Here is a 26,908-nt window from a genome sequence, read left to right as displayed (position 1 = left end):
CAAAATGAAAGATGTGCATCCCCAGAGCTGAAGCTAAAAAGCAGCAAAAAAGCCTGGATTTTTCTCTTTATTATGCAATTGCCATGATTTGCATATGTCCTGTGCATGCTATTTGCATGTGCATGTGTATGTTATATGCATTATGTTGTGTCTTATTACAAATGATCCCCCTGCATCAATGTAAAAGTGGTTGATGGCAGCAGCAGCAGTTGTTCTGCTTTACTCAGCTCCTAATTAGCCGGAATTAAGAAGTATTTCTCGGCCCATTGAAGAGTCCATTTACTTTGAAACCAGAGAATAATAAACCTTAAATAATTACCCCAACTCATGACTATTAACTAGCAAACCGCCGGCTTCCCTTGACAACATCCTCCTCAGTGTTGTGCGGTTAAAAGGCCATTGCAGCTACCCAGCTATTTACATCCCATCTGGCAGCCTGCGAGGGACAGACAGGCAACACTCATTCCTAAAGACAAAACACGAAGAAGTGTAAAATTCACTCTTTTACTCTTTATCAACTTAGCCACAGAACTTGTGTTTTCTTCCCTGCAAATAAGTTACAAAAGGGTTTCTTCTCCTTTTTCTTTTTCTTTCTTTCTTTTTTAATCCACACACTCATTTGCATGCGCTGAGGCCGAGGACGGGTCTGAATGTATAATCTTCTGTATTTAGGAGCCTGTAATCCCGACGCCTTTCTGTGATGTGGGTTTCTCCTCTTGGTCCCCCATGAACAATTAACTTGTAATCTCCACAAACATACATTCTGTCGCTGCAGAGATGAGACGAGTTAACACCCAAGGGACCCGGCGGACAAACTGCTCTGCGCTCCCCAAGGCGGATCACTTTCTAGCTGCTACAGGAAACAATTCAACTGGGCTCCATTAGGCTGCAGCCCGGTCCCTCATTTCATCCTCGTTTTCCCTTCCTTAGCATTTGTGTGAGCTGCTCGGAAATGTTAAATAAATGCTGTCTGGCCATGTCTGTGTTAACTCTCCATAAGATGACGTTATTATGCAACATGGGGCCTGTAGGTGCAAAGACGAGACCAACGAAAAATAAAATTCCTGTGTGACGCATTAAATATCAGTTTTAGATTGTTTAGATTGATTTGTGGCTGCGGAACATCATCCTGCAGCTTCCAGACATCCATTGCTTAATATTAGATCTGTGTTAAAGAGATTTACTTTAATAACCAAAATCATTTTCAAGTTGTGCTACGCTCATCTATAGCCTCAAGATCATTTTCATTTTGGTATCGTTTAAAGAAAAATGAAAAGCAATTCGCCCATTTTCCTTTTAAAAATGTAGTCTATAATACAAAATATTTGATCTGTTTCTTGTTCAAATCTACGATTTTCTTCAATTTTATTGTCTTCGTTTATTTTAAATAAGTTAAATGGCAAATTATAGACTATTCGAAATGCAAAGTCTGTAAGATCGTGGCGTTTTTTAAACTGAGGCCTGTTTGGTTTTGGAGCATCACCCAAAATATTGTTAAAAATAAGATTTTAATAGCAAGAAACATTCGAGAGGTAAACATGTTTTGATTAAAATAAACCAATACATTTAAGTGAATGAAGGTTTATCTTCATCTGAAAATACATTTTGTGTGGTGTCCATTAAAAGTAAGTAGCCTAAATAGGTTATAATAATAAGTAAACCGGACTAGACTTTTGACACAGAGTTGACATGATAAAAATTGTTTTCGGTGTTTGGAAGTTTATAGGAGCTACTAAAAAAAATGGAAGGCAGTGGATATGATCCATAATTTCAGTTTTATTGAAATTTCATCCAGGGACTTCTGGGCGATAATAAATATTTCATCAGTCATCAACAATGTACAAAAATAAAGACACGGGGTCTCTGGGCATAACAAATTCAGTCCAGCAAAAACAAACATGCTGTGATAATTATTCCATCATGCAAACAAAAAAAAAGGAAAAAAAAATAAGAAATGGAGATCTGAGCACAAATGGACAGACGAGTCACAAAATAAATCTAAAAACTTAGATTTTAAAACTAATTTCCGCGGTAGCAGAATCATTTTAGACAAACACATAAATGTCCTTATTTTAATACAGAACTCAAGTTTAAAATCCTTGGTACAAGGCACAGAGAGCATTCTTCGTTTTCACAAAATGACGTCTGATACAAAAAAAATGTCAAATCAAAATGCTCATGCAAACTCCACCTTTCACACTGAGACTAAAACTCAGTCAAACACAAGAGGATCGTGGCACCTTGTTGCATGACACAACTTTTCTTTTCACCTTCAACTGGCAAAATCATCAGTCTATAAGTCCTTGTTACAAGGAGGAAAATAACACTTTTTTCTCATACGTCAAACAAGAAAACAGACTAAACAACAGCATGCACCAGCGAGGCCAAATCCACCCTCATGCCCTGAATTATCTATTTACAATCATCATTACATGTCTCAGTCTCTGCCTGTCTGTTGGACACATTGGGCATCATTTCATCCCGTCCTTGCCGTCCGCTGTGAGTCTCGTGAGGCCCGTGGAGGTGATGGGGATGTGTGGAGGAGGAGGCACCTGGCAGATGGTGCAGGGACACGGCAGTCCGGCCCAGTGCTGGAAGCCGGAGCCCAGCTGCAGGGCCGGGGGCGCAGTCGGGGAGCCCTTCATCAGGGAATGTGGGGCTCGGATAGAAGTGAGCCCTGGCAGCGTGCTCGACAGCGTGGAGGATGTGGAGGAAGACAGGGCGCTCCCGAGAAGAGGGTGCACCTGGTGCGCGGCAGCGGCAGCGGCAGCAGCTGCAGCAGCGGGGCTCCCGGAGTGTCCACCGGTGCCGGCGGCGTGCGCCACGGTGCCGCAGTGGAAGGCTGAGTGTTGCCCACCGTAAATCTCCCCCACCAGCCGCTTCATCTCGTCCAAGGAGCTAGTGAGCATCAGGATGTAGTTCCTGGCGAGAAGCAGCGTGGCTATCTTGGACAACTTCCGCACCGATGGCCCGTGCGCATAGGGCATCACCTCGCGCAGGCCGTCCATGGCCAAGTTGAGGTCGTGCATGCGCTTCCGCTCCCGGCCGTTAATCTTGAGACGGAGCTGGTACATTTCCTCCTCGGTGATTTGTTTCTTCAGTTTGTACTTGTTGCTGTTGCTGCTGCTGCTTCCTACAGATGATGACTTGGCGTCTCCCGACCGCAGGTGCTCTCCGCCGGTCATCTTCTGGCGCTGATGCTCGCCGCTCTGCGTGGAGGAGGACACGGAGGAGCCGACGTGGTGGTGATGATGGTGATGCGAATGGTGGTCTCGGAGAAACATACCGTCCATGTCCGGGGAAGAGGCTCTGCTGCTCGGGCTGGAGTCTGAATTCATTTTATGGGTTCGCTTCCGAGGTTGTTGGGTAGGAGGTCGCTGGTGGCTTCCTCCCTCTCTCACTCACTTTCACTCAGTCCTCTCTCTCCCTTTCCCTTTTTACTCTCTCTCTCTTTGCCCCCCTCACTCTTTCTAGAGCTTTAGCCTCTCTGGTCACCTGATGTCTGTATCCCTCTTGTCCCACGCTCCTGTCCTTATCACACCGGCAACCACTTTGCCTCTGTGACCGCCGACTTCCTCTCTGTGAGTCTCGGTATCTGTGCGGTGAGGCGGACACTGATAGTGGGTATTTATACATGCGGGCAGACAAAAGCGGCTTTCCTGTTCATAACGCCTAGTTAGGAGGATGACGTGCCCGATAGAAAGGGGGCGGTGTGCTTTGACTGTCCCAGTGACCGCGGTGCGCAACCATTCACTGCCATTGTCAGGACACTGTTGGGGGCACAGCCTGCCTCTCCTCTCTTCTCTTCGCATGGACCACAAAGTTGTGCTCCCAGGAACAAACTGGTCAGTTTTAAAATCGATTCTTTTATGATATTGTTTTATGATATAAGCTGAACTTCCACTTTATTTTCTAAAAGCTATCGAAAACCCCCAATTCGTCCTGGCCCTTTCTGCGCAGCATTTTTGTGAGCAGCAGTTTTAGAAATTACGCACAAAACCATTTCTACAACATTTCGCAGTGTTATTATTATTATTTTTAGCCTACATGCGATGAAATCACAGGTATAATAGTTTTAATCAAACGCGTCAGGAAACCGTGTAACCTCAACAGCCTGTACACATTGACAGTGCGCACTTTGAGTAGTGGTGTTTATCGGACAGTCTCCAAAGTCTCCGCGGTTCGGCCGCTGGTTGCCTGAGGGAATGAGGAGGAATGAGAAGGGAAATTGCTTTCCCATTCAGCGTCTCCTGGTGCCGCAGGGGAGCAGGGCCTCCGCTGGGACAGAGGTAACATGCCCGCGCCGACACTCGGCACTCTGCTGGCCATATGGCAGCATGTGGGCGTCAGAGTTTACCCAGATATCTCGGGCCTCGACCTCCATAAAACTTCTTATCGTTTCTATGTGTCACTGAAATACTGCTTTTCATTTAATTTCATTAATGCTGTTTAGCGTAAAACAATAATAATGAATCTAAAATTACACAATAAAGAGAAATGCCAAGCTATGAAGTACCCACAATACAATTATAAATATTAAAATTATTCTGCATTTTCAAAACGGCATAATAATCCAAATAAAAATGAACATAAGAATAAGAAATGTCTCTATATTAAAACATTTAATTGTTGAACTAAGCAGACAGACAGATCTCTAAAGGTGTCTATTCAAATGTTTAGATAATACATTAGATGGAGTCAGAATTGTCTATATTGAGCTGCTGAGAGCTCTCTCTCCACTCTGAAGAGTCTACTCCAGATCTGTTTTGTGGAGGTGGAGTGGAGGACTCTGCCAACAACAATAAAATGCGGAAGTAACAGAAGCACTCTTCCTCTGACCAACACATCAGCATCCCTCCCTACATCCATCCATCCATCCATCGATCTGTCCAGCAGTCCGTCTGTACAAGCCAGCACTTCAAACCTGGATAATAAAGTCTGTCTGAAACTCTGCTCAGTGCTCTATCCCTCGCCAATGAGATCCCCTCGGTAGAACAGTAAAAATGTGTATTCACGGCCTCATTGTTGGCCCAGCAAAAGAGCCCTTCTCATAAAGGTGCTGCCAATGCAAAGAAAAGCGCTGGTCGGCTTTGCTCTCTCTTGGTGGCATTTGAAAGTGTAAAGCTTTGAATACCAATTGCTTGAACTGGACATATGTGAATCCGCTGTAAGCCTACTAATCCTGTCCCCAAGTGTTTCTTTGTGTGTGGGGCAGCCTCACACTCCCAAGAGAAAGTGTTCCTAATCCGGCCAATGTGGAAAAATGTGTGAATGAGAGGAAAGCTCAGAGGAGGTTTGTGAGCGTGTGAGCATGTGTGTGTCTGTGTGTGTGTCTCTGTGTGTGTGTGTGTGTCAGGTATCAATCTGTGCAGGAACACATGGTCTTGAAAGGGCTTCTTTTTTTAAAAATGTATTTCTGGTGTTTTTCAGTGTGTGTCCATCTGAGGCCCCTAGCGCCACACCACCAGGACACTGGTCTAAATGGAGGCAGTTGTTAACTGTTCCCCACAGCACCATCGCAGCAGGTCACCATTAATGTGCTCTTTTCACTGCGTAAGCCCCTCGCCTTCCTTTTATTCCACTATTCGTATCTTTTTATCTCTTCTCTTCTCACACTCCTTCACACTGTCTCTTCCCTCTTTTCTCCAGTTTCTGTCTGTAGTTGCTTCTCCTGCAACCTTCTTCCTTTTATCTTTCTATTTTTAATACAGTAAGTAGCTCTCTGCCCTCTCACATCAGCTTCTGGGCTGCAAAAGGACAGTTAGGTACACAATAAAAATCACTGGCTCACAAGTGACCCAGTTTTAGCCAGTTGAGGGTTGTTCTGAGTCAGTTTTTGTGTTATATTTTATCTTTATGCCAGCTTATGTTATAGGTGTAAACTTAGAATCCAGCTCTTAAGCATAAATGTTTGTTTTTGATTGCTAATATTATTGTATCCCAGTTTTGGATCTAACGTGTGCATGTTTTTTTAAAACTAATACATTTATGATGGTTTAAAGGTAAAAAAAAACGGAGCGTATGGGATCAAAATGCATGTAAATGACACAGCATTAAGATATAAAACACTTATTCAAAACAACTCTTTGGTAAATCCTCTTTCTTACACTGCGGAGTTAGAGTGAGCATTTATTGGGTGTTCTTTTCCATAATGTAACAAACTCAAACACATAGGTCACTGAGGGTTTCTGATGTCCTAAAACAAAGCACTGTCTACTTCAGAAGACTGTCATTTTTGTTGTTTTATTTTATTTTATTTTTTGCTCAGATTAGTGTGAATTATAATTATAAAGAATTGTTTTCTTCACCTAGCAACTAAAGAGAAATTATATTACTCCTAGATTTATGAGTGAAATTATATTACTCCTAGATTTATGAGTGAAATTATATTACTCCTAGATTTTTACTTAAAACAAGTGCCAACATCAGAGCTAAAATAGCATGAATGCTGGACTTACATTTATCAGGTGGCCACAAACATGGCTCCAAATGAATGCTCCTGAAACTGCTTAAGTTACATAATGTAATCAACTTCTACAACATGGACACATCTTGTCCTTAGCTTGACCCTAGCTCACTAAATAAATGACCAAAACTAACATTTAAAAGAGGAAAAATGCTGTGATAATTTATCACAGGCCAGCTCCATCAGCTGTGCAACGTCAGCACATTACACACCACGTGAACCTACAAGTACACGTCTGGTTAGATGCAGATGTTAGATGCTTAACCTTCACTAATAACAACACACTCCTCTGACTTGTGAGCAACAGCAAAACTCCCATCTCAGCTGTTCCAAGCTGGCTGAAATTAAAAGCAGCATTTGTGGTCTTTCCTAAAAAGCAATTTACATGACTTTTTTTTAAATTATCATTATTATTGACAGTAAAAGAGATACATAACTTGATTTCTGCTCATTCCCAAGGGGATGGAGAAATTATTCAGCAATTTTTTTTGGTTAAAATACTTCTGAGATGTGAACCTATGCTGTGCAGACATAACCAGTCTCAGTCTCTCTTGGGTGGGCCAGGTCACTAGACCCCCTCTAATGAGCTCAGGGCAGTGAAGAGTGAATGGAGACGTCCCTCCAGCAGCATGTGAAGACAGCAGTCATCAGCGGCTGTTTCACTGAGACACAAAGAAGCTGGAAGAAGCATGTTGCTTAACAGGGCACAACACATGCAGAAGGTGGCACAAGATTAAAGGCACAGTTGAAGGTGCACAGGCTTGGAAAGTGTGAAAAAAGTTACCTGTTGCATAAATATTTTGGAAATGATTTCAGGAAACTTTGCTTGACAAATCCTAAGAATATGACGCTGGTTTCAGTTACTGAAAGTAATGAGCTGCTTCAAATCAAAGCATTTTAACTTTGTTTAGCAAGGACACTGATGTTTATCTGACTTGTTTTGCTGAATAAGATTTAGAAGCAATGACTGCTTTTAAATAAATGCATTTAAAAAATAAATAAATAAAAAATCAATGGCTCACTACAGTAAGGGGATCTCTTCCTCACTTCTGAAGTGCCAGGAAGATGTTTGTTCCCTTCAAAACATAAAGGCAACTGGAGACATTTACAGCTTTGACTTATTATAGTGTATATTGTAAAAGGGCATCAAAGTTTTCTCTTGAAGTTTTTGGATGAAACACCATTGTGTAATAGACCTGGTCATTTTACCAGTTAGGTTTGCAGTAAATTAACTGTAAATTTGATTTACTGTGCCACTGTAAATCGTTGTGCTTCATCAAAACACAAGTTTCACTACAAGAGATTGTGCAACAGCTTAAGTCACAGACAGATACGAGCTAACTTACAAAACATCAGTCCAGAGAAAGTCCCGAGTCAGGTCATAGGTCTTTAAGTCACTCTTTACTGCAACGCCAATGTCTAATCTCTCTTTTTTAATCACTACATTTTCTTTCATTCATTCCTGCGAACCTAAAGACAAAGTTATCAACACCATAGCATTTGACAAGTATTTAGCATGCACGCCAGCAGCTAACTATGAGCTCCAAGACACACACACACACAGAAAGTGGTAAATTAAACATATTACCCTTAAATTACGAAGATGAGGAGCCAAAACACAACATTACAACAACCACCACGACATTAACGCAAACTTTACGCCAACCCCAGGCTAGCGGAGCTAACGTTAGCATACAGGCTAGTTGCTTCACTGACCTCTGGCTGAGTTTTCCGGTGCCGCATGAAGTGGACGTGGTGGAGCCGGCGTCTTTCATCTCGAGTCATTTTGTATGAAGTCCAAATGTTTGGAAATCCGTGTATCCCAACTACAAAATACGGTTCCGGTGTTGTTGTTATTTGTTTGTTTAGGGGGGCGGAGGGGGGATACATGTCACGCGCCCGTAGTTGACAAACGGACATTGTGATGCATTTAATGATTTTACGAAGTGTCGTAAAAAACACAACTTTTCCACCTGAGATAATGTCAATGTTAATCTCATATGAGAATGATTTTTCACGAGTGCCAGTCAAGTCTGCAGTCAATAAGGAGTGGATATGGAAGTCTATTAATGTGGGAGTCCAGTACGTGTTCAGTACATCTCTGGTCTCTGGCTGAACCTGAACAGCAGATGGAAAACAGCAACATGAGAAGATGAAGATGAGAGTGAAGCCAAGCAAAACCCTTCAGCCCCCATCAAAAGTTATTAGATTATTTCAATGAAATCCTAACAGTTTAAAAGTAAAAAACAAAAAACTGCATCTCTCAGAAATGTTTGGGGAACTTTTACAAGTCTTACTTCATAGTTCTTAGTTGTCTTCAGGTAAATTCTGGGTAAAAGAGAATATCAATAAGATTTCTGTCTTTCTCATTCTTGTTTTGTCAAAAGTAAACAAACCTTCAAATTATAGCAAGGCTTTAATTAAAGCGATGATCAAATGATTAAGGCTTGTTAATTACAGACCTCACAACTATCTCCGCCAACATGAATATGAGGTCCTAATTAATATTTGTGAGGCTGTTTTTGTTCTTGGAATACATTGGAATTAATTAGGCAAAACAAGTTAAATTAACATTTCAGTAATGAAGACACATACCTTCATGTTCTTATTTCTCTCTGTCAGAACAGGGCTGACACAAATTTGGCATCTCAAAGCTTTCTGAAGCATGCTAGTGATGAGTTCTATCAAACAGAAGCAGCAAAGTTTTCTGTCATGCATTTTTCATCCTGATGCACAGCTGCTCAAGGTGCATGGCTATTTCTGGATTGTCTTTATGAAAACAGAAGTATTTACTGGTGCCTGAAAACTCATAAATTACACTTTTAACCTGCAAACTTCGTCTTGTTGTAATCTAACAGGGAAAGTCACAAATCAAATTAAAACATGCTGTGCCACACAAACAAGTTCTTACATGGAGATTTACATACAGGTGTTAAACATGTCTTTCTTACTGAACCAAGTGACGAAGGTAATGATAGCAAAGGACCCATTTAGAGTGAAAGAGATTGTGTGGTGTACCACTGACATCCAATGTGATGGACATAACTTAAATTTAGCTTTAGAGGTGTTGATGTGGATGCAACCAGACTTTCTGCCCTTTTTCCAGTCAATATGCTAAACTATCTGATATCTATTGCTTTATATTTAATGAAAAGATGTGATTTGGCTAGATTGGTATAAGCACACTTTCCAAAATGCCAAACTATTAATTTAACTTTTATCATAATCATCTCCAGTATCATCCTCATGTCGGTCGTCAGTCATCATCCTCCTCCTCCTCATTAGAGACACAAAGACAAACACACGCACACACATACACACACACAGTTTTACACACACCACCAGTGCTTAACCAGCCTCCAGCCCAGCCCACCAGCCTTTGCAACAAGGTTCTCCTTTTAACTGTCCCTTTCAGCGTGGGACAATCAGACACCTCCCATCGCCTCCTTTCAGGCTGCAGTTCCAGCCTCGCCTCCTCTCCTCCCCATTCTGCTCCCTGTGTCACTTTGTGTCCGCTTCGCCCCCTCGCAATGGGTGCACATGACCAGAAAATGAAGCAGGGGTCTGTGCAAGCGGAGAATGAAAGCGAGCATGTTTGGGTGTGTTTGAGAGAAAGACAGAGCGAAGGAGAGAGATTAACATGTAGGACTTAAACTAGTGTGATGGGGTGAGGGTGTGTGAGTGGGGTTACATGTAGACAGCAAAGTTCAGATCAGGTCTGGCTTGTGCAGATGAATTTCTCTGTGTGTGGCTCACTGAAAAGTAGTGTCCATCCATCTTCATCTTAATGTAACAAGACAATGGCACGCAGGTTTATAACCATCCACGTTCACAATACTCTTAAACATATGAATATGGGACTGCAGGCCCACAAGGGAAAACACACACATACTCCATTAGAGGAGCATGTGAGACTGCAGGGCGTAAGGCCTGGTTAGAGAGATTATTACATCATTAACTGCTAATGAAAAACCAATTCAGACAGCTCTCTTCCTGAACCCGGTGCTCGCTCTTTCTGGCACAATCTGAGATGTTCTGGGTGACAGGGGCAATAAAACATAAGCCAGCATGCATGCTTATTTTACTCGACGCTGTGGATCATTTTTATTCAATAACAAATTGCAGACAATATGGCTGCTCACAAAAAAAAAAAAAAAATCAGTGCAAAAGATAGAAGAGAAGGGAAGAGCCATTAAGGAAAGGGTATTTTTCTTCAAGGAATGCATTTGTTAACAAGTTTCTATCCAAATATAGCACACATTTTTTACCATTACTATTATGCAAGTCGCAGGAGTTGGGCACATTCACAGCTGGTAGCACTAATTCTTCAGTTGGGTGCCACTAAGCATCGCAGAAGAAGAAAACAGACGATGATGTGATTAAAAGAGCATCAGTCAAACCTTAAACAATGCCAAACCATGTGGAACATGTGATGGAAACATGATATTTGTGTTTGTCTAATGTATTAATTTGAGGTAGTGAAGTCTCCTCATCTGTCTGGTTGCAGAAGCTCCAGTGACAAATAAATCATGTTCCATGTACAGTATCAGTTAATTAAGTCTGTATTCATTTTCTCCTTATCCACACTAACCTTATTTCACTGCAGAGGAGCATAAAACCTTTCAGCTTGTTCCAAAATTTCCAGTGTTTCCACTTTTTTTATGCACAAAATAAAAACATAGCAAAAAAAAGAGAATGAGAACATTGTTACTATCATGTTTTTTTTCAGTTCTTTTAACTTTTAAAAACTAATTAGATACTATATGATAAGATCTGTCATCACTGTTTTGGATACAGAAATCTTAGTGATATTCTCTTTTACTCAGAATTTACCTGAAGATGTATGAGGCCAGTTTTTATTAAAAAAAATTATCTTTGACTTGATTTCTGTGATATGTTGAATTTGCATCTAAGCAGTTTTAAAGGTTACCACTCTCCTGACTGGAGGCCTGTTAATGAATCACCAGCAGGCCCTCTGGTACAGAGACAGCAGTAGTTACAGTTAACTCAGATTGTATGTCGTTGTTGCTTGTCAAAGATGAAGCCAAACCTTCTTTTCTGGGGCTGGAATGATGAATCACCAATGAAATGAATTGTCTGCATATTTTAATGCTCTGAGGGAAAGTTTATGGCATGAGATTGAAAGAGACAGAGAGCGTAAAGAAACAACTTCATCAAACACATCATCTGTCCTGTGATTCTTTGCCTTGTGATATCGGTTTGCTCCTATGCACAGCAGTTTTATATTTATGTGTCTGCTCATGCACACTTTTCTGTACGTGTTTGAAGGCACGTGTGGCATGAGTATGTGTGTTTGACTGCACACAACAATAATAAAACCACACCAACACAGGCCACATTTTTCAAGTTTGTTTGACGCATTTAAAATGCTAATAACCAGTTTATTATGTGCTACATCAAATGCAAATGCACTGTTTTACGGCCGTGAAGTTGGGCCGACGTTAGCATTTGCATATCTTATGTCTGTCTCCTTAGCATGCATGGAGGAACTGGATAGCAGGCAGACTCCCAATAAATAACATTAACAGGCACATTAGATAAACAAGCTCCAATGATGCTGCTATTAGGGAATGCAGAGCCATAGCCTGCTTAAATGTAGGTGTTTGACATAGCAGCATATGGTGTGCAAATTCCCCCAAATCAACCTAACGCCAGCGTTATCTGGAAATGTCAGGCAGAGCAGACGGAGTAAAAAAAATGACTTTAACTGCAGACTTTTTATGATGTTGAGAAAATGCTGTGGAGGAGTTTGCCTCTTTAACACCAACTGGCGGCTGGTGCTCCTTGTGTGTGTATGAATGAAAAAAAAACAGCAGTTAAGACCATAGTTCAAACTCTAATTGTAAATGAGAAACTTTAGTTTAATGTCTGTTTCATTTTAAGTCTTAATGACCTTCAGAGTCCATTCAGAAACCCACTAAGATGTGAAGTAAACATTCCATAAAGAAAGTCATATATTCTCACTGAACCACCCTGACTGCTGTAGCTGCAATGCATTATGAATATGAGATGGGGAATGATGACACTTTTACATGTCACTCTTTTACAGTGGCGGTGTGATGTGGCATGTTGACAGGTGTTTATTCCTATGTCTGACACACTGATGGAGAACATTAAAGGAATATACCACAGATTATTGGCTTTATAGCAACATTACAACATACTCATATATATATATTAAAAAAACAACTTTGGACTAGATCATAGAAGGTTACTGTGAAATTTACTGGAGATTCATCACAGCAACAACAGAGCATTACAACACTAAAAAAAATAAATTGTTTTTGTTTCTACTTTAGATTGTGGTCCTAAGAGTAACTTCTGTAATGTATTTCTTACATTTAAAAACATTTACTTTATGATTCTCTGTAAATTGTTTGGTACACCTGCTGAGGGTTTGCCAAATAACACTGTATGTTCTCAACAACCTAAAAGTGAGAAAAGGAGACATGTAGTAACTAAATGGCAACACTGAATAGTGATAATAAAATAATTATATAATTATTTAAGTTTTAGTACAAACACCTGAAACATCCAGGCTTTTTATGGGTACAGGTACTCTAAGCAAAACTAAACAGCCAATATTATAATAGACAGATCAATACTTTGGTCTAGATGGTCATTACAAGCATCAGGAGGATTATTACCAAAAAACAGAAAGGACCAGCCTCATGTTATATCACGTCATAAATCATAACCCATCACTGTCTTACATGACAGCATATTAGAAGCTTTTAATAATATCAGTGATTCTGGGCCTGTATCACTTCACTTTGTTACCAAATTTAGTCTCTAACCTAATTTACTGTCCAATATCAGGTTTCACATCCATGTTCAATGTATTGTTGACTAATAGATAATTTTACTATATTTACAGTAACATACAGGAGTTAAGTGCTATAGCATGAGCAGTGCAAAGTTGCCAAATTTCAGCAGTGTAAATAAGTGCCACTCAATTATCATTAACTAGATAATAATAACAATAATTATAGCAATAATAAAAACAGTATTAGTCCATACAATGAAGTGTGATGGGACAGGAGCTGATGACCCCGAATATTATTGGTCAAAAAAAAAAAAAAAAAAAAAATCCTGTAAATTGTGTTGATGTGTAATTATAACTCTGTTATGATAGTCTCTCTTTAACCCAGCATTCCCCTTTCTCTTCTCTTTAGACCTTCCCCCCCTCTATTCGTTGTTAAAAGGTCATTTGTGATGAAATGTCAGCACTCACTTGTTTCTTCATTTGTAGTCACTGTACACCCAGACATTCTGGATGAGTGTCAGCTACACACCACAAACAAATGTTGAAGCGTAGATGCTAAAGTTTGCTTTTGTGATTTTCTCCATCATCCTTATTTCAGTGTGCCTAATAATCTCTCCTCCACTCTCTTCTCCTCTCTCCTTGCTCCTAATCCTCTCCACAGCCGTGAAAACTCTCCATGAGGGAGAGGTGACCCGTTCTAATGGGTGGAGGCAACCACCCACACACACAGTTGTGGAGGGTCCAGTTAACACATACACACTCACACACAAGACATTACTGAGATTGCTTGGCTTAGTTCAGATTGCACAAATATGTTGGACTGAGCTGGTTGTGGAGAATTTGCTCTGCTCTGTTATCACTGACAGTCAAAACATACCTGGATTAGGTGATTCATTGATTAGCTGATAAACAGAAAATGGTCTGACAGCATTTCAAACCTGTTTTCTTTTAAATAATATGTGTTTTTAAAATAACCTGTCTGGCAAAAATGCCTCTGGTTGCAGCCTTTCCTCCTTAACATTAGTATAAAATGAACACCTTTGGGTTGTGGACTTCTGGTTACACTATTCACTGTTTTGAGAGTTATTTAACAATGAATCAATAAATAACCAACAGATTAACTGAAAATGAAAATATTGTTTTATTGCTGTCCAACACCTGCAGTATTATGAGTTTTTGTATTCAATTTTTTTTCTTTCCTGTTTGATGAGCTGATGAACTACAGAAATGTGGATTTCAACTGTGCAACTGAGTCTGTAGGATTTTGAAAGTCAATTTCATCTGTACCACATATCTTCTGAAGAAATTCATTAATACAGCCTTTATATCACTGTAACTGAACTGAAGGAGCAGGAGTATAAAGATTATAGTTCTTTGACTGATGGAAATGTATTTTAATGGTAAAAAGCAGACAGATGTAAAGTCTGTTTAACGCAACAACTAGGATAAAAAATATCCTGATGCATGAACATTTAAATGAGGTCAGGTTTTTTGACCCTATAGTTTAATGAAATGACATATGGAAAACAGAGTAAAAGACCAGAGCTTGAAAATGAGGAAAAGATATTGCAGTGTATCATCACAGCTGTTTTGGTGAGCTGAGTGTGCACAGGTGTTAAACCCTCAGTTGGATCATTCAATGTTTTTCCTGCTGGTTCCTGGACTCATATGCTTAAAACACTATAAAGTTGGTTTTAAATGTTGCTAGTGCATGAGTCTTACATTCCCGTTTTACATTTTACAAATCATGCCACAACTTTAAAGTCGATGATTATACTGGTAAACTGTTAAAGTTTTACCTTGAAAATCACTTTACCAAGGATCACAGTAAAAATGTGGTCTCTATTTTTTGTCCCATTTTATGCAGCTAAGAAAACTCATTTTTACTGTGTGGAAATTGCATCTTTGCAGATTTGAGAAGTGGCTGCTTCTACAATATCCATGTTTGCTGATTCTGTCAGAGATTTAGCTTGTCCTACACAGTGAAACAGTGTCACTTTCACCACTTACATTATAAGATAGCAAGTTTTGCTCCTTGTTTTATATAGCCCAACATGCAGCGCAATACAGTAAATGACAGGATAAAAAGTTACAACTTTTTTATTTATATTTTTCCACATGAAGGATGTAAATATGAGTTAGCATGAATTCAAATGTAAATTATAGGCCCAAATAATTTCTATTCTCTTCTATTCTAGTATTGAAAGTTATTATTCTACTCTAGTGTTCAAAGTTGTTAAGTTCCTCAAAGTTATTTTAAAATAATCTTCTAAGACTGACGGTTCCTGGACAGAACCATATAATTGGGCACATATGATAAGGTATATGATGAGATTTCCAGTTATTTCTAAATGCTAACCTAGGACAACCTGTGCTTGCAAAATGATGAGATGTTGACAGCAAGTAAAGCAGGAAAACAATACTGCAACCATACTAAATATATAATAATATTAATTACTAATACTACAATAAGGCACATATTGATGTAATGTGGTGCATTTGTATCACAAAAAACATTAAATTTAAATGAACTGAGGAGTAATACACTGTTTCCTCATTAATAATTCAAATAGGCTTGTTTATTTATTTATTTTATTGTCATGGAGCTTCATGACCAAGCCAAAATTACACAACATTTTTTCCTGAACAAATATTAAAGGCACCATCTACCCTGGGACACCCTGACATGCCATGCCACCAACACATGTTTCATCTCCACTAAGGCTCCTACACACACATATATATCCCTGCTTGTCTGTGACAGCCAGGTTAGCCACATAGCCATGCTACAGTAGCATTTCCTCTAGACCACTTCTTCTGGTCTTGCTTCAACAGATGGCCTGACAGGTCCCTGGACAGGCCTGCAAGGTGGAGGGGGAAGGGAGTGTAGGATGATGGGAGAATGGGAGAGCTGAAAGGGGGCAAAGGGAGGTTGCAGTGGGTTGCATTGGTGGTGGGGGGGAAGAGGGCTTGGCACCCTCTTAGGAGGTTTGAGAGGGGTGTGGGGTGGGTAAGGGGAGGGAGGAGACATATGTCCACAGCCCTGGTCCCTGCCAATGGACTGTCTCCGATGGCAGCCTCTTGGCTGGCTCATTGTATAATACACATGCGCACATGCGCGCGCACACACACACACACACACACACACACACACACACAGTCACTTAGGTGGACACTAACATTTATCTCGTTATGACATAAGGCAATCAAAAACAAATCTTAACCTTAAAATTTATCAGTTTACTTTGCGAGGACCAGCTTTTTGTCCCCATATGGAAGGTGAGTCCTTATAATGTGACAGTGTGAACAAATGTCCCCTCAGTGACAGTGATATAAGTATACACACAAACACACTGACACACAAACTACTTCCGCTAACCCTGGCAGATCGCTGCTGTACAGCTCCTCTCCCTCTCCATCTGCACCTAAAAGACCCGCAAGCCCCGACAATGAGGTGACCATGTCATTGCCTGAGCTGAAGCAGAGGGATGGAGAGAGCGGTTGGGGGGAGAGGTAGCGAGACAAGACGGGGGGGAGGGAGGGGGCGAGGGTGGGACACATTAACAAGCTATAATCTCAACTGCCTTATCCATAATGCATTGTGTGGGCCAATTTACATGGTGCTGGTCCCTCTGGGAGAAAGGAGATCATCCATCACATTACTTTATTAGCTCCCTCACACTCTCTCACAGATGCACACACACACACGCACACACCCCTGTGCACACAAACACACACACACACACACATCATTATCCGACTCTGCCTCTCCTTCTCTCTCCCTCTGTTTTGTGGGCCTGTTTTGTCATGGTTGTTGTTTCAAACTGCTGCTGCCTCTATAAAACAACTCCAAATCGAGCCGTGTTGTGCAGACTGAGACAAGCAGGGAGGGATTTAGAATATATACATATATGTCTGCAGTTTATTTTGAAAACTCTGACATCCTTTGTTTTCAATATGATTCATGGGAGAGTTTAGATTCAGAGGATTTAGGTAATTGTTGAAAATCTGAAGATGAGTTGGTTTAAAGCTTCACTGTCTTTGTTTTCAAATGAATAAATACAACCATAAATCCACTATTAGTCCCTGAAGATAGTTTTTTCATTAACATGAAGCAAGTCATTTTAAGTAAATATAAATTGAACTGGACCTTTAAAGGACTTCACTTAAACATCAGTTTCTGAATAATTCAGCTCATTGAAAGTAGTGATTTTATTCATGGTCATTAATAAAGAATAACATGTTTTGATTGTCTATTTTTGCGCACATCTCATCTTTAAAGCTCATTGTGACCCAAATGCAAATGACCCAGTCTTTTTAATGCAGCCAGGTGGAAATGAGGAAATTATTACACCAAAGGATAAGATCATTTCCTGTTAATGGTGAAAGCAGCGCTGATCATCAGCCCAAGATGCATTAAAATTTACACAGTTCTGTTTGGATGTCATGGCTGGATTGACTAGAGTCATCCATGAATGTGTCTGTGAAATTAATTGTTGACACCTTATAAACACACACACACATAACACTCACACACAAACACACTCACATTTGGTCCTTCCATAGTTGTTAGGACACGCACTGACAAAATCCCAAACCTCATTCATCATTAATGCATAACTAACCTTAGGCCTAAAACCAAGCCGAAACCTCACAATGTCCTCATAAAGACGGTTTTGAAGTAAAATATGTCCACACAACCACAGAAGGACCTGAACACAAACACAGACACACACACACACACACACACACACACACACACACACAGATCCATCAGATTCCGCAGCCATCCTGTGAATAGAAAGAGCTGTAATTGCAATCATATATGTGGAGCTCCAGCACTGCGCGCCATACCGTGCTATTAGTATCACAAATAAGTAATAATTTGCTAATGACAACATTATGTTGAGTCAGTTTAGGGGCAATTAAAGTGAGTGATATTTACATATGCCTAATGAATCACCAAGCGTGGCAGTTCGGGCGGGCTCTAATGAATATTCATCCAGGCATTTCTCCCCTGCGCGCTGCAGTTTATAAACTGAATTATGGCTGATTTGCCCTTTTAAAAAATGAACATGGGCGCATCTCCCACAAGGAGGCGGCGAACAATAACGTCTGATTATAAAAATGTTTTACTGCTGAACTGCCGGTGAGGAGACGGCGGCAGCTTGGTTAAAGACACACTTGGAGGGTGCGGAGGCGGGAGAGCCCACCTAAAATCAATCCAATTTAGTCTCGGCCTGTCCACCTTTTTAGTCTGACATAAATATTTACAGTGTGCATTCAGGGCGCTCCATACACCAGGAGTATCAGGCTGAACATGTAATTGATTTGTTTTTACTCGGGGGTCGTTTTTCTTCTGATTATCCCAAGTGGAGGTCACTATTCACGCCGACCTAGAAACACACAGGGGTGGTTTCTGTAAGCGGCCGATCCTCGGGCCTTTCCCGAGAGCACCCAGCAGCTTTAAACTGCTTCAGAAGTCATGTTAGTTTCTTCAAGCTGACATTTGGGAGGAAGACAAAACCAATCTGCTCCTCAGCACCACCAGTGATTTCTCCGGTAATTGGCCCCGGTGTGTGTCGGGTGCTGCTGACCTCTCAGGTGCGGGATCAACAGGCGGCATCAGTTTGCATTCACAGGACGCTTAACAAGATGGGCTGCACGTTTGTCATGCAAATAAGCAGCTCTTTAGCAGGTGTCAGCGCACATTCAAGCCACACGGAACACTGTATGCGCATACATGTAGCTTACCCGCGCACGCAGCGTATTTAAGCAGGACTCCAGTCTTTATCACGCAAATCCAACAGTCACACATGAGGTTTTAACAGCTGAGCCTCTTAACGATGTGTAAAATAAATATCCATCTAACAAAAAACAAAAATAACCAAAAATAAAATTGCCCTCTTTTAACCCCCACACAGACCTATGCAATCTACAACACTGAACCCATTATAAGTTGTGCTATATGAAAACATATAAATATACTATGGTATCTTTTACTCAAATATAGAGGATATTTTCTGCTACTATTAATAAAACATATGAGGATACACAAACAAAAACATCAATAAGTTTGCTGTAAACAGATGCAAGCGATGATGGTATATATATATATATATATATATATATTTTTTTTTTTTTTTCTGAAGAAATAAATAAATGGCCAAAGCCTAATGCATTTCTGTCCTAAATATAACATTCATCACAAGCTTTTAAAGTGCTGAAATGTGTTGACACACTGAATGTAAGTTTTACTGGAATCTGTAAGAGTTGTAGAAAAGGTTTTAAATAGAAGTGAAATGCAACATTATGCAGTCACTCAACTCAGTCCTTTCTCTCCCTCTTTAACTCAAATGTATCTGCTGCCATCTTGTGGTTCAATTTTGGAAGCAAACATCTATTTCACTTTGCTTTGGAATACCACACGTACTAATCGTAACATTTTCCACACAACTGTCTCTGATTGCTTTTACACAAAAACCAGAGGTCAGAGGTCTGGATCAGCCAGTGACAAAGCAAAGCTGGGAGGGATTCATGCTGCACCAAAATCTAAATGAGCTCATTGTCCTTCCTGTTTTGATGAAGCCTTTTGTTTCTAGGTAAAGGGAAACATATCAGACATAGTGTTAATATTGAAACTGGCCTGCACTCAAAAGCTAAGCTGGTATCAGTACACAAAGCTGACATATATGACAGATGTCTCTGGTAATTTTGACAGATGGAGGTCAGGGAAGGGCAGGACACCGTCACTGTCGATATGTGTCTGGACTGTGTAGGCTTTGACCACTGATCCCCACTCCAGTACAGAGCTGTGGATAATTCCCAGTCGGGCCTGCTCGTGATACGCGGCTCCCATCTCCCTGCCCAGGAAGATGTCTTGGATCTGTGGTGAGGATAAAACCAAGGAATCTCTCTTCATATCCACAATCAAGTCTAGGTTTGTGTCTCTGTCTCTGCTGTATCTGTTTGTGTCTAGGTGAGCACCATTATCTCTGTCTGGGTCAATGTTTGAGTCTGTGTTCTTAGCTTTGTTTGCATCTGGGCAGTAGTGAGGTGGCCTGTGTGGCAGGTTTACCACCGTCAGCCTTTCCAGGTGCTGCACAGCAAAATGTCCATCCAGGGCAGAAGAAGGTGTCCCTTTGGACCCTCCGGCACCACAGTGGATCAGGGTGAGGTGCCTCACCTGTGAGTTGTTGAGCAAACGTGCTACGTTTAATGGAGACGTGAACCAAACTGTTAGTCGTCTCATCCGGAAAACGGGAGAGGAGTGTGACTGGGGGCGGTGCAGCGTGGACAGCTGAATGTCCTTGCATCTGCAGTCTGTAAGTGAGGAGACACTGCAGGGCTGTGGATCCTGGCTGCAGGAGTAGTAGGAAAAACTATTGTGGGTCACATAAGCCAGGCGCAGGTCGGAGCGCTGCAGAGCTACCGACACACACAGCAACACATACAGGAGAGGAGCAGGAGGGCTGAAGGTAGGCATCACTACTGGAGGACAGTCTCAGGCGGCATGGAGATTGGTGTCCATGGTGAGATGTGTTTGTGTTGGGTCGGGGTTTTTAGGTATATACACCTGAGCCTACAGATAAAGAAAGACAATGGGCGAATGAAGCTGAGAGCAAAATGTTAAATGAGGAAATAGAAATTGCTAGTCTGTTGTTTTAACAAACCAGTTATAGCTGAAAATACCAAAGTCTAGTCTGTGACTTGTTTGAGAAATCCTAATATGAAAAGATGCTTGAGTGGAGTTTTGGAAACACTTCTTTTTTTGTTTGTTTTTGCGGTTGCAGCTCTGGCTCAGTTCTGTGTGAGCATTGACAGACTGAGATTTTCTTTTTTCAGTGGCTTTTCCTTGGCAGTTTCTTAGTGATTAGACATTAGTCCATGGCAAGTTTATAAAAGGCCACTGACAGCAGCCAAATATTCAGCTCTATAAGGGACACCAACATGGTGCCTGTAGTCCAGACAGGCAGAATTTGTCATTAGCTCAGACGGCCTGTTGTGATGTGAAGCTCTCTGACGCTCGACTGAATGTCAACACATTCATCAGGCTGTCTGTGTGCAGACAATGGGTTTTTTTGTCTTCTCGCTAAAATGTGAGCCTGTGTTGGTGTTTGACCTTTCATCACTCTTGGATACATCAGTATGAGATGTTCAATGTCAGCAGTAATAACTAACTATTCTAACTTATCTAAGTATTAAACTGAAGTACAGCTTTGATGTTGGAATATTGTCATTATATGAGACTTTATAGCCACATACGGGCAAATATTTCCCTTTTTACAAGAGGCAGTTGTTATTTTACAGAATTTCATTTTGATGACAAAATTTGGGATAGTCTTATAAATATAATACAGCTGACATCTATAAAGTGGTATATAATCAGCTCTAATTGGAGTAGCTTCCAATTGTAAATTTTACACATTATTGCATCTATTTTAATAACATGCATAATTTAACACTGTATAAAGGGTCATCCTGCATATACATAACACATTTCTAGTGATACAATGCAATAGACTGGTGGCCTGTTCAAGAAGTACCCTACCCCTCGCCTAATGTCAGCCAATTGGATTAGCTTCAGTCCCCCATGACGTCAATATTCCAGGATGTAATGGATGGGTCTTTTGTTTTTAGTTATAAAATTTCTATATTTGCACTGACAGAGGTTTTTGAATCCACCATTTTTGTAAATCATTTTGTGGTATTTTTGCTCAAAGGAATAGTTCACCTCTTTGCTGTATCATAACAATAATGGACTCTGTAAACCTGCAGCTACTGACGCAGTGACTGATGTAATAACTGGCCACTTGGGGGCAGAAAAAACAATTGAGGACACCAGCATATCATCAATTTCAACTCGCTCTGTCAAACTTGAGCTGGCTGATGAATTTAAGTCCTTCTTCTCAACCAACTCCTGTGGATCATTTTAGACTCTTTAGATGCTAAATGTTCACAGATAGTCACTAACTGGGCAGTTATGACAACTGAGCTTTAAAAAGTCCAGATCAGGTGATAATTCTCTGTCCTTTCAGCACTAGGACCAACCTTTAACACTATCACCTTGTTTCCACATTATCATTTGACACATTGTACTTAAAATACAGGGTTATAGTCCACTGCTGTTTACTGCGACTTTATGCTGTCATTTTCTTTTGGTGACACATTTGTTTCCTTTCCTTTCCCAACAGCAAAACATGATCCACAACTCTTCTCCAGTACATCTAATTTTACTCACCACACATCTTAAGCCACTTCCTTATATAGAATCATGTGACAATTCTAGCAGCACAGATAACATACATTTGGATTGCTCTTTACAAAAAAAAACATTCATTTCAGTCATTACTAACTTTAAAAGAAAATATCATACACTCATGAGTGTACAGCTCTTATGAAGCATTACAAACCTTCTGTCATTTGGAAAAATATTTGGTGAATTAAAGTTTGATGTATCGGAGAAGAGCTGTCTGATGTGTTTTGATGTTGATGAACACGTTTGTCCTCGGCCAGTCCCAGGTACTTTTTATTTCAGCTAATGATTTAGAAAAGCAACCTGTGACTAATCAGTGTGAACTTGTTCCATTTTGCTCTGGGATGTTGTACATTGACATGTAAAGTAACACTTACAGTAAAATCCAACTCTGTAAGTAAACTGCTTATTTGAACAGACAATGCTACCAGCATTCTTTTAGCTGAGATCAGCTTTCAGGCAGCAATCTTTGTTACTGGATATTGAAATAAAATGCTTTGAGGTCGCACCCCTCTGTGTTTTTCATCTATTAAGTATTTTCTTACCAAGATATGAAGAGAGGGGATGTGGACATGTGACAGCTGGTTTGGATCAGTACTTTTTCCAACACGCACACATCCTTGTTTTTGTCACTTAAGAGTGTCTTTACATTGACTTACATTGTTTCCCTGGAGAGTTACCCTAACCTTAACCATAACCAGTACTTGGCTAACTCTTACACTAACCTTTACTCAAACCTCAAACCTCACACTAACCTTAAACCAAGCTGTCTCCCTAAAATTTAGTGATTTACTTTCCATCATCTGGTCCCCACAAAGACGGCGGTCCCCACAGAGTTAGGGGGTATTTGATTTTGGGTTTCACGCACACACACACATACACGCTGTGATGGGTGTGTTCTTCCTGTTCTACAGTTAGGGATACATTGTTTGGCAATGGGAGCCCACATTGAATTTCATACACACACACACATTTAGAAAATTATAACTGTGGAGTTTGCTTTGAGATTCCAGGGAAAATATTGTTTTGAAATCGTAGCTTTTTAGAAAGGTCTGGGTTGATTTTCTGGTTTGGCAATAATATCAGGCCAGAGACATGACTTCTGCCTCGTTCTGAAGCAGGGACAGACCTGACCACTACATTCTTTCTTTGGCCTTGAGGAACATTAAACACTCTACTGTATACTTAACATCCTTAACACTTAAAGTTGTAAAAGTTTTATTCCAGTTGGGCTGATTGCAACAGGTATGCAGAATTCCCTATTGGCTCTTTATTTGAGCTATAGATCTCAGTTAAGGGGCCACATCCTTCGAATGCCTTTGCAACCCATGTAGGCTGAACTATGTGGCCTAGTCTACGAGGATTTCCTATTTGCATCACCAAACTGGTTTGTATGTTAAAAAACCACATATGTTTATAGTGAGTGAAAACTTTAAATACAAGATGCTAATCTTTTTAGGGTCACATCATTCAATCAAATGAAGCCACTCTGGGTGTCTTCTAAATCATCCTGTGGGTTTGAACAATGTTTGGCTACACAGCATGAGCTTGTACTTACTGAACCATCAGTGAGGCTTAAAGGTGTCCTTTACTTTTGTGTTTTGTTTGTTGGCTATAATGATATCTCACATTGATTGTATTGATTCAAATAGAGGTATTAAGCTGATGAAAGCTCATGACAGCAGCGTTACGGGCGTTAGATGGTCTGCTAAACTAATGCTTTGATAGTTTGGTCTCTTCATGGGAAGAGCGATTTACAACTTTCAGAATTTAAGTTATTGCATGAAGTTTCCCCAGTCAGCCAGCAGAAAATTCAGGATGTTAGTGCTACCAGCCAAGAAAAAGTCCAGCACACAGTGATCAGTAAAACCATTACTTTGCTTCCAGCTGTTGCCTGTAGCTTCATATTTAACAGAGAAATATTGTAAGTTTGTTCTTGTCTGTATCTCAGTAAGAAAGCAATTAAGCATATACTCAAGTGTTGAGCTATTCCTTTCAAAACATCTATGTTTTTGTAAAAACAAAAAGACCTCACCTCAGCCATGACCTCCCGATGCTGTGTCCTGGGCTAATGCACTCATCCTCAAACAGTATTTTCTTACACTGCAGTAGTTGCTATATGAGGTCAGATAAAGCAAAATGTTTAGCACAGAATGAACAAATAAACCCAAGATGAATGTGTGTTTATAGTACAAGTTTGTTGACTTATTTTCAGAAAATAAATAAATAAATAAAATGCTGTTAGTGAGTGCAAAGGGGTTTCTGATATCGCTTCACCACCACCAACACCAGGATACTGATGGAATATACCAACTAACACTGAGAGCAAAGGGCAGACAAGACAGATGTTGCCCAACATAACGCAATGAATGACAACATGTTTTGGCAGATTACGCCTATTTACTTCATACTTTCAGGACCACAGCACAACTTCAGGGGAATGTATGGAGAAGACTAAGAGGTGACTTAGGATTTATAAAGCAACTTACTGCATTGTTCAACCCACGTCTGCTGTCAGCAACAGCAATATGAGTCACCGTCTTACGGGACAGTGAAATAGGAGTTTTTCTGCATCCTGGACGTAAAATATTAAGACTTTCTACTTACTGAGAAAAGTGAATCAGTGTCCAACCACATAGCTTATCTTACTGAGCCATGAATCACTGGCTTGGACCCGAGATGACTCAAACCTCAAATATGGCTACAGAATCATATTTGTAGGTCATGGGTGAAGATTGTCTCTTTACAGTTTCAATCTAAGTGACATTTGTTCACTCACCCCTTCTTATCTCTCATTTGTGCTGAGGAGTAAACTCATCAGAAGTCAGCTGTAGATTGATCAGTGTCATCCTACAGTGAAATAAAGAATGTGTCCATTGTCAATCCACCCTCAATAATACCTGTGACACATTTTACGGTTTTCCCTCTAAAAAGATTTGTGAAAATGTTTCTATTATATAACACAGACAGAGGAATGCACGAGCTATGTAATGTAATATGAGAATATAGAGCCGGCTCGGCTTTTTGTTCATTTTGTAGACTCCAGGAATTGGCTGCAAGGACACAAACATTTTTTAGCACACTACACTAGTTTTCAGTGCTATACATAAAGTAAGTATACCAGGTTTAAGATGTTTAACTCACCCCAGATTGCCGCTGGAGAGCTGATATGTGAATGCGTCAGTTTTAGCTTGGGATGGGAGTAAAAGTCACAGCTGACGTCAGGATGGGCTGAGTATCCCACAGGACGCTTTAACTCACATCAAGTTCAGAATGAGTTCAGCTTCAAGCACTGTACTTCAACACAGGCTGTTCAGTCTAATAAAAAAAGACTTAAGTCTAAGAGATATTTTAGTTTTCAATAAGTATTTGTGTCTATAGTAGTTTTCACATCTATTTAACACTTAGTGGTTCATTTTATGTGTTTTTGTTTTGTGTCAGTTTTTTCCCTCTTTAGAAATCTCATAGGCAGGATTCTAGTCACAGCCAGAGGGGAATTGGCCTTTAGTATTGAAACATATCTTGCATTGTATGTCCCATAATACCTGCATAACGTGCTTAAACGAATCTATAATCAGTCATTCATTTAATGACATTAACAGTAAATGTACTTTTGCTAAACCTTTGTGGAAAAACTGGTTATTTCCCGTTAACGTGTCATAAAGATGAGCCAGTTTTTGCTGCCTTCAAGCGCTGTCAGACAGAAACACGGGAAAAAACTCAACTGGACAGGAATGTAGAGTGATATAAGGTTTTGGGGGTACTTTTACACGACTAGAGGAGTTAAATTTAATTTAATTAATTAGTATTTCTACATCATTACATTTCAATGAAACAAACAGAGCCTATTTCGCACCGACATTTATTTGTTATTTTGCAGATTAAGATTTCATGCAGACTAGTGGATCTGTCCAGGGTACACCCCTGACTGGGACTGGTTCCAGCCCCCTGCCCCTGGGACCATGGTTGGTCCAGGATAAGCAGTATTAAGTAGGCTGCTTAATGAATGAATCCACTCATAACACTATGAGGGGATTTCTGCACAAGACATACTTTTACTTTTGATACTGGGAACATAATGCATTTGTAAGTCGAGCTTTATTTGTAATGGATCATTTTTAGAGTACTGTATCTCTATGTCATTAACCAGATATTACATTTATGGCTATATTTGGCTGGAGCCGCAGCTGGGCATGGGAAAAGAACGTTTTTATTTATGTGGTAAATTAAATTTATTTACGCGATTAATACATTTATTTATACATTTCAGTATAAAGGGTTTGTAATACACAAAACACAAAAACAATGTAAGTAACACATGACCTATATGTATTTCTCCTTTATTTTGCTGTTAAGTCGGATTTATACCACTTCTCTAACGAAACAACACCAAACATTA

The 26,908-nt window shown here is 40.2% G+C and overlaps 2 protein-coding genes across 4 annotated transcripts; both read right to left on the bottom strand.

Moving 5' to 3' along the window:
* Positions 1–2,471: 2,471 nt before the first annotated feature.
* On the bottom strand, positions 2,472–3,462 carry olig3 (oligodendrocyte transcription factor 3). Its single transcript, XM_026309758.1, has one exon. It carries the CDS (start codon positions 3,336–3,338, stop codon positions 2,472–2,474), a length of 867 nt encoding a protein of 288 aa, XP_026165543.1. The 5' UTR covers positions 3,339–3,462.
* A 10,186-nt stretch (positions 3,463–13,648) lies between these two features.
* LOC113132218 (uncharacterized) lies at positions 13,649–25,730 on the bottom strand. 3 transcript variants are annotated; one of them, XM_026310181.1, is made up of 4 exons: positions 25,654–25,730; positions 25,289–25,359; positions 24,545–24,624; positions 13,649–20,835 (listed from the first exon to the last, which is right to left on the bottom strand). In XM_026310181.1, exon 4 carries the CDS (start codon positions 20,737–20,739, stop codon positions 19,924–19,926), a length of 816 nt encoding a protein of 271 aa, XP_026165966.1. In that variant the 5' UTR covers positions 20,740–20,835; positions 24,545–24,624; positions 25,289–25,359; positions 25,654–25,730; the 3' UTR covers positions 13,649–19,923. The 3 variants fall into 3 exon arrangements, with proteins under 3 accessions (XP_026165966.1, XP_026165967.1, XP_026165968.1); XM_026310182.1 differs by lacking the exon at positions 25,289–25,359 and having other exon boundaries at positions 25,654–25,681; XM_026310183.1 differs by lacking the exons at positions 24,545–24,624; positions 25,289–25,359 and having other exon boundaries at positions 25,654–25,699.
* Between the last annotated feature and the right edge of the window lie 1,178 nt (positions 25,731–26,908).

Source organism: Mastacembelus armatus, chromosome 15 (assembly GCF_900324485.2).
Source record: "Mastacembelus armatus chromosome 15, fMasArm1.2, whole genome shotgun sequence".
In the NCBI taxonomy this organism is placed as follows: domain Eukaryota; kingdom Metazoa; phylum Chordata; class Actinopteri; order Synbranchiformes; family Mastacembelidae; genus Mastacembelus; species Mastacembelus armatus.
The sequence above is the reverse complement of the archived record's forward strand: the minus strand, read 5'-3'. Positions and strand labels throughout refer to the sequence as shown.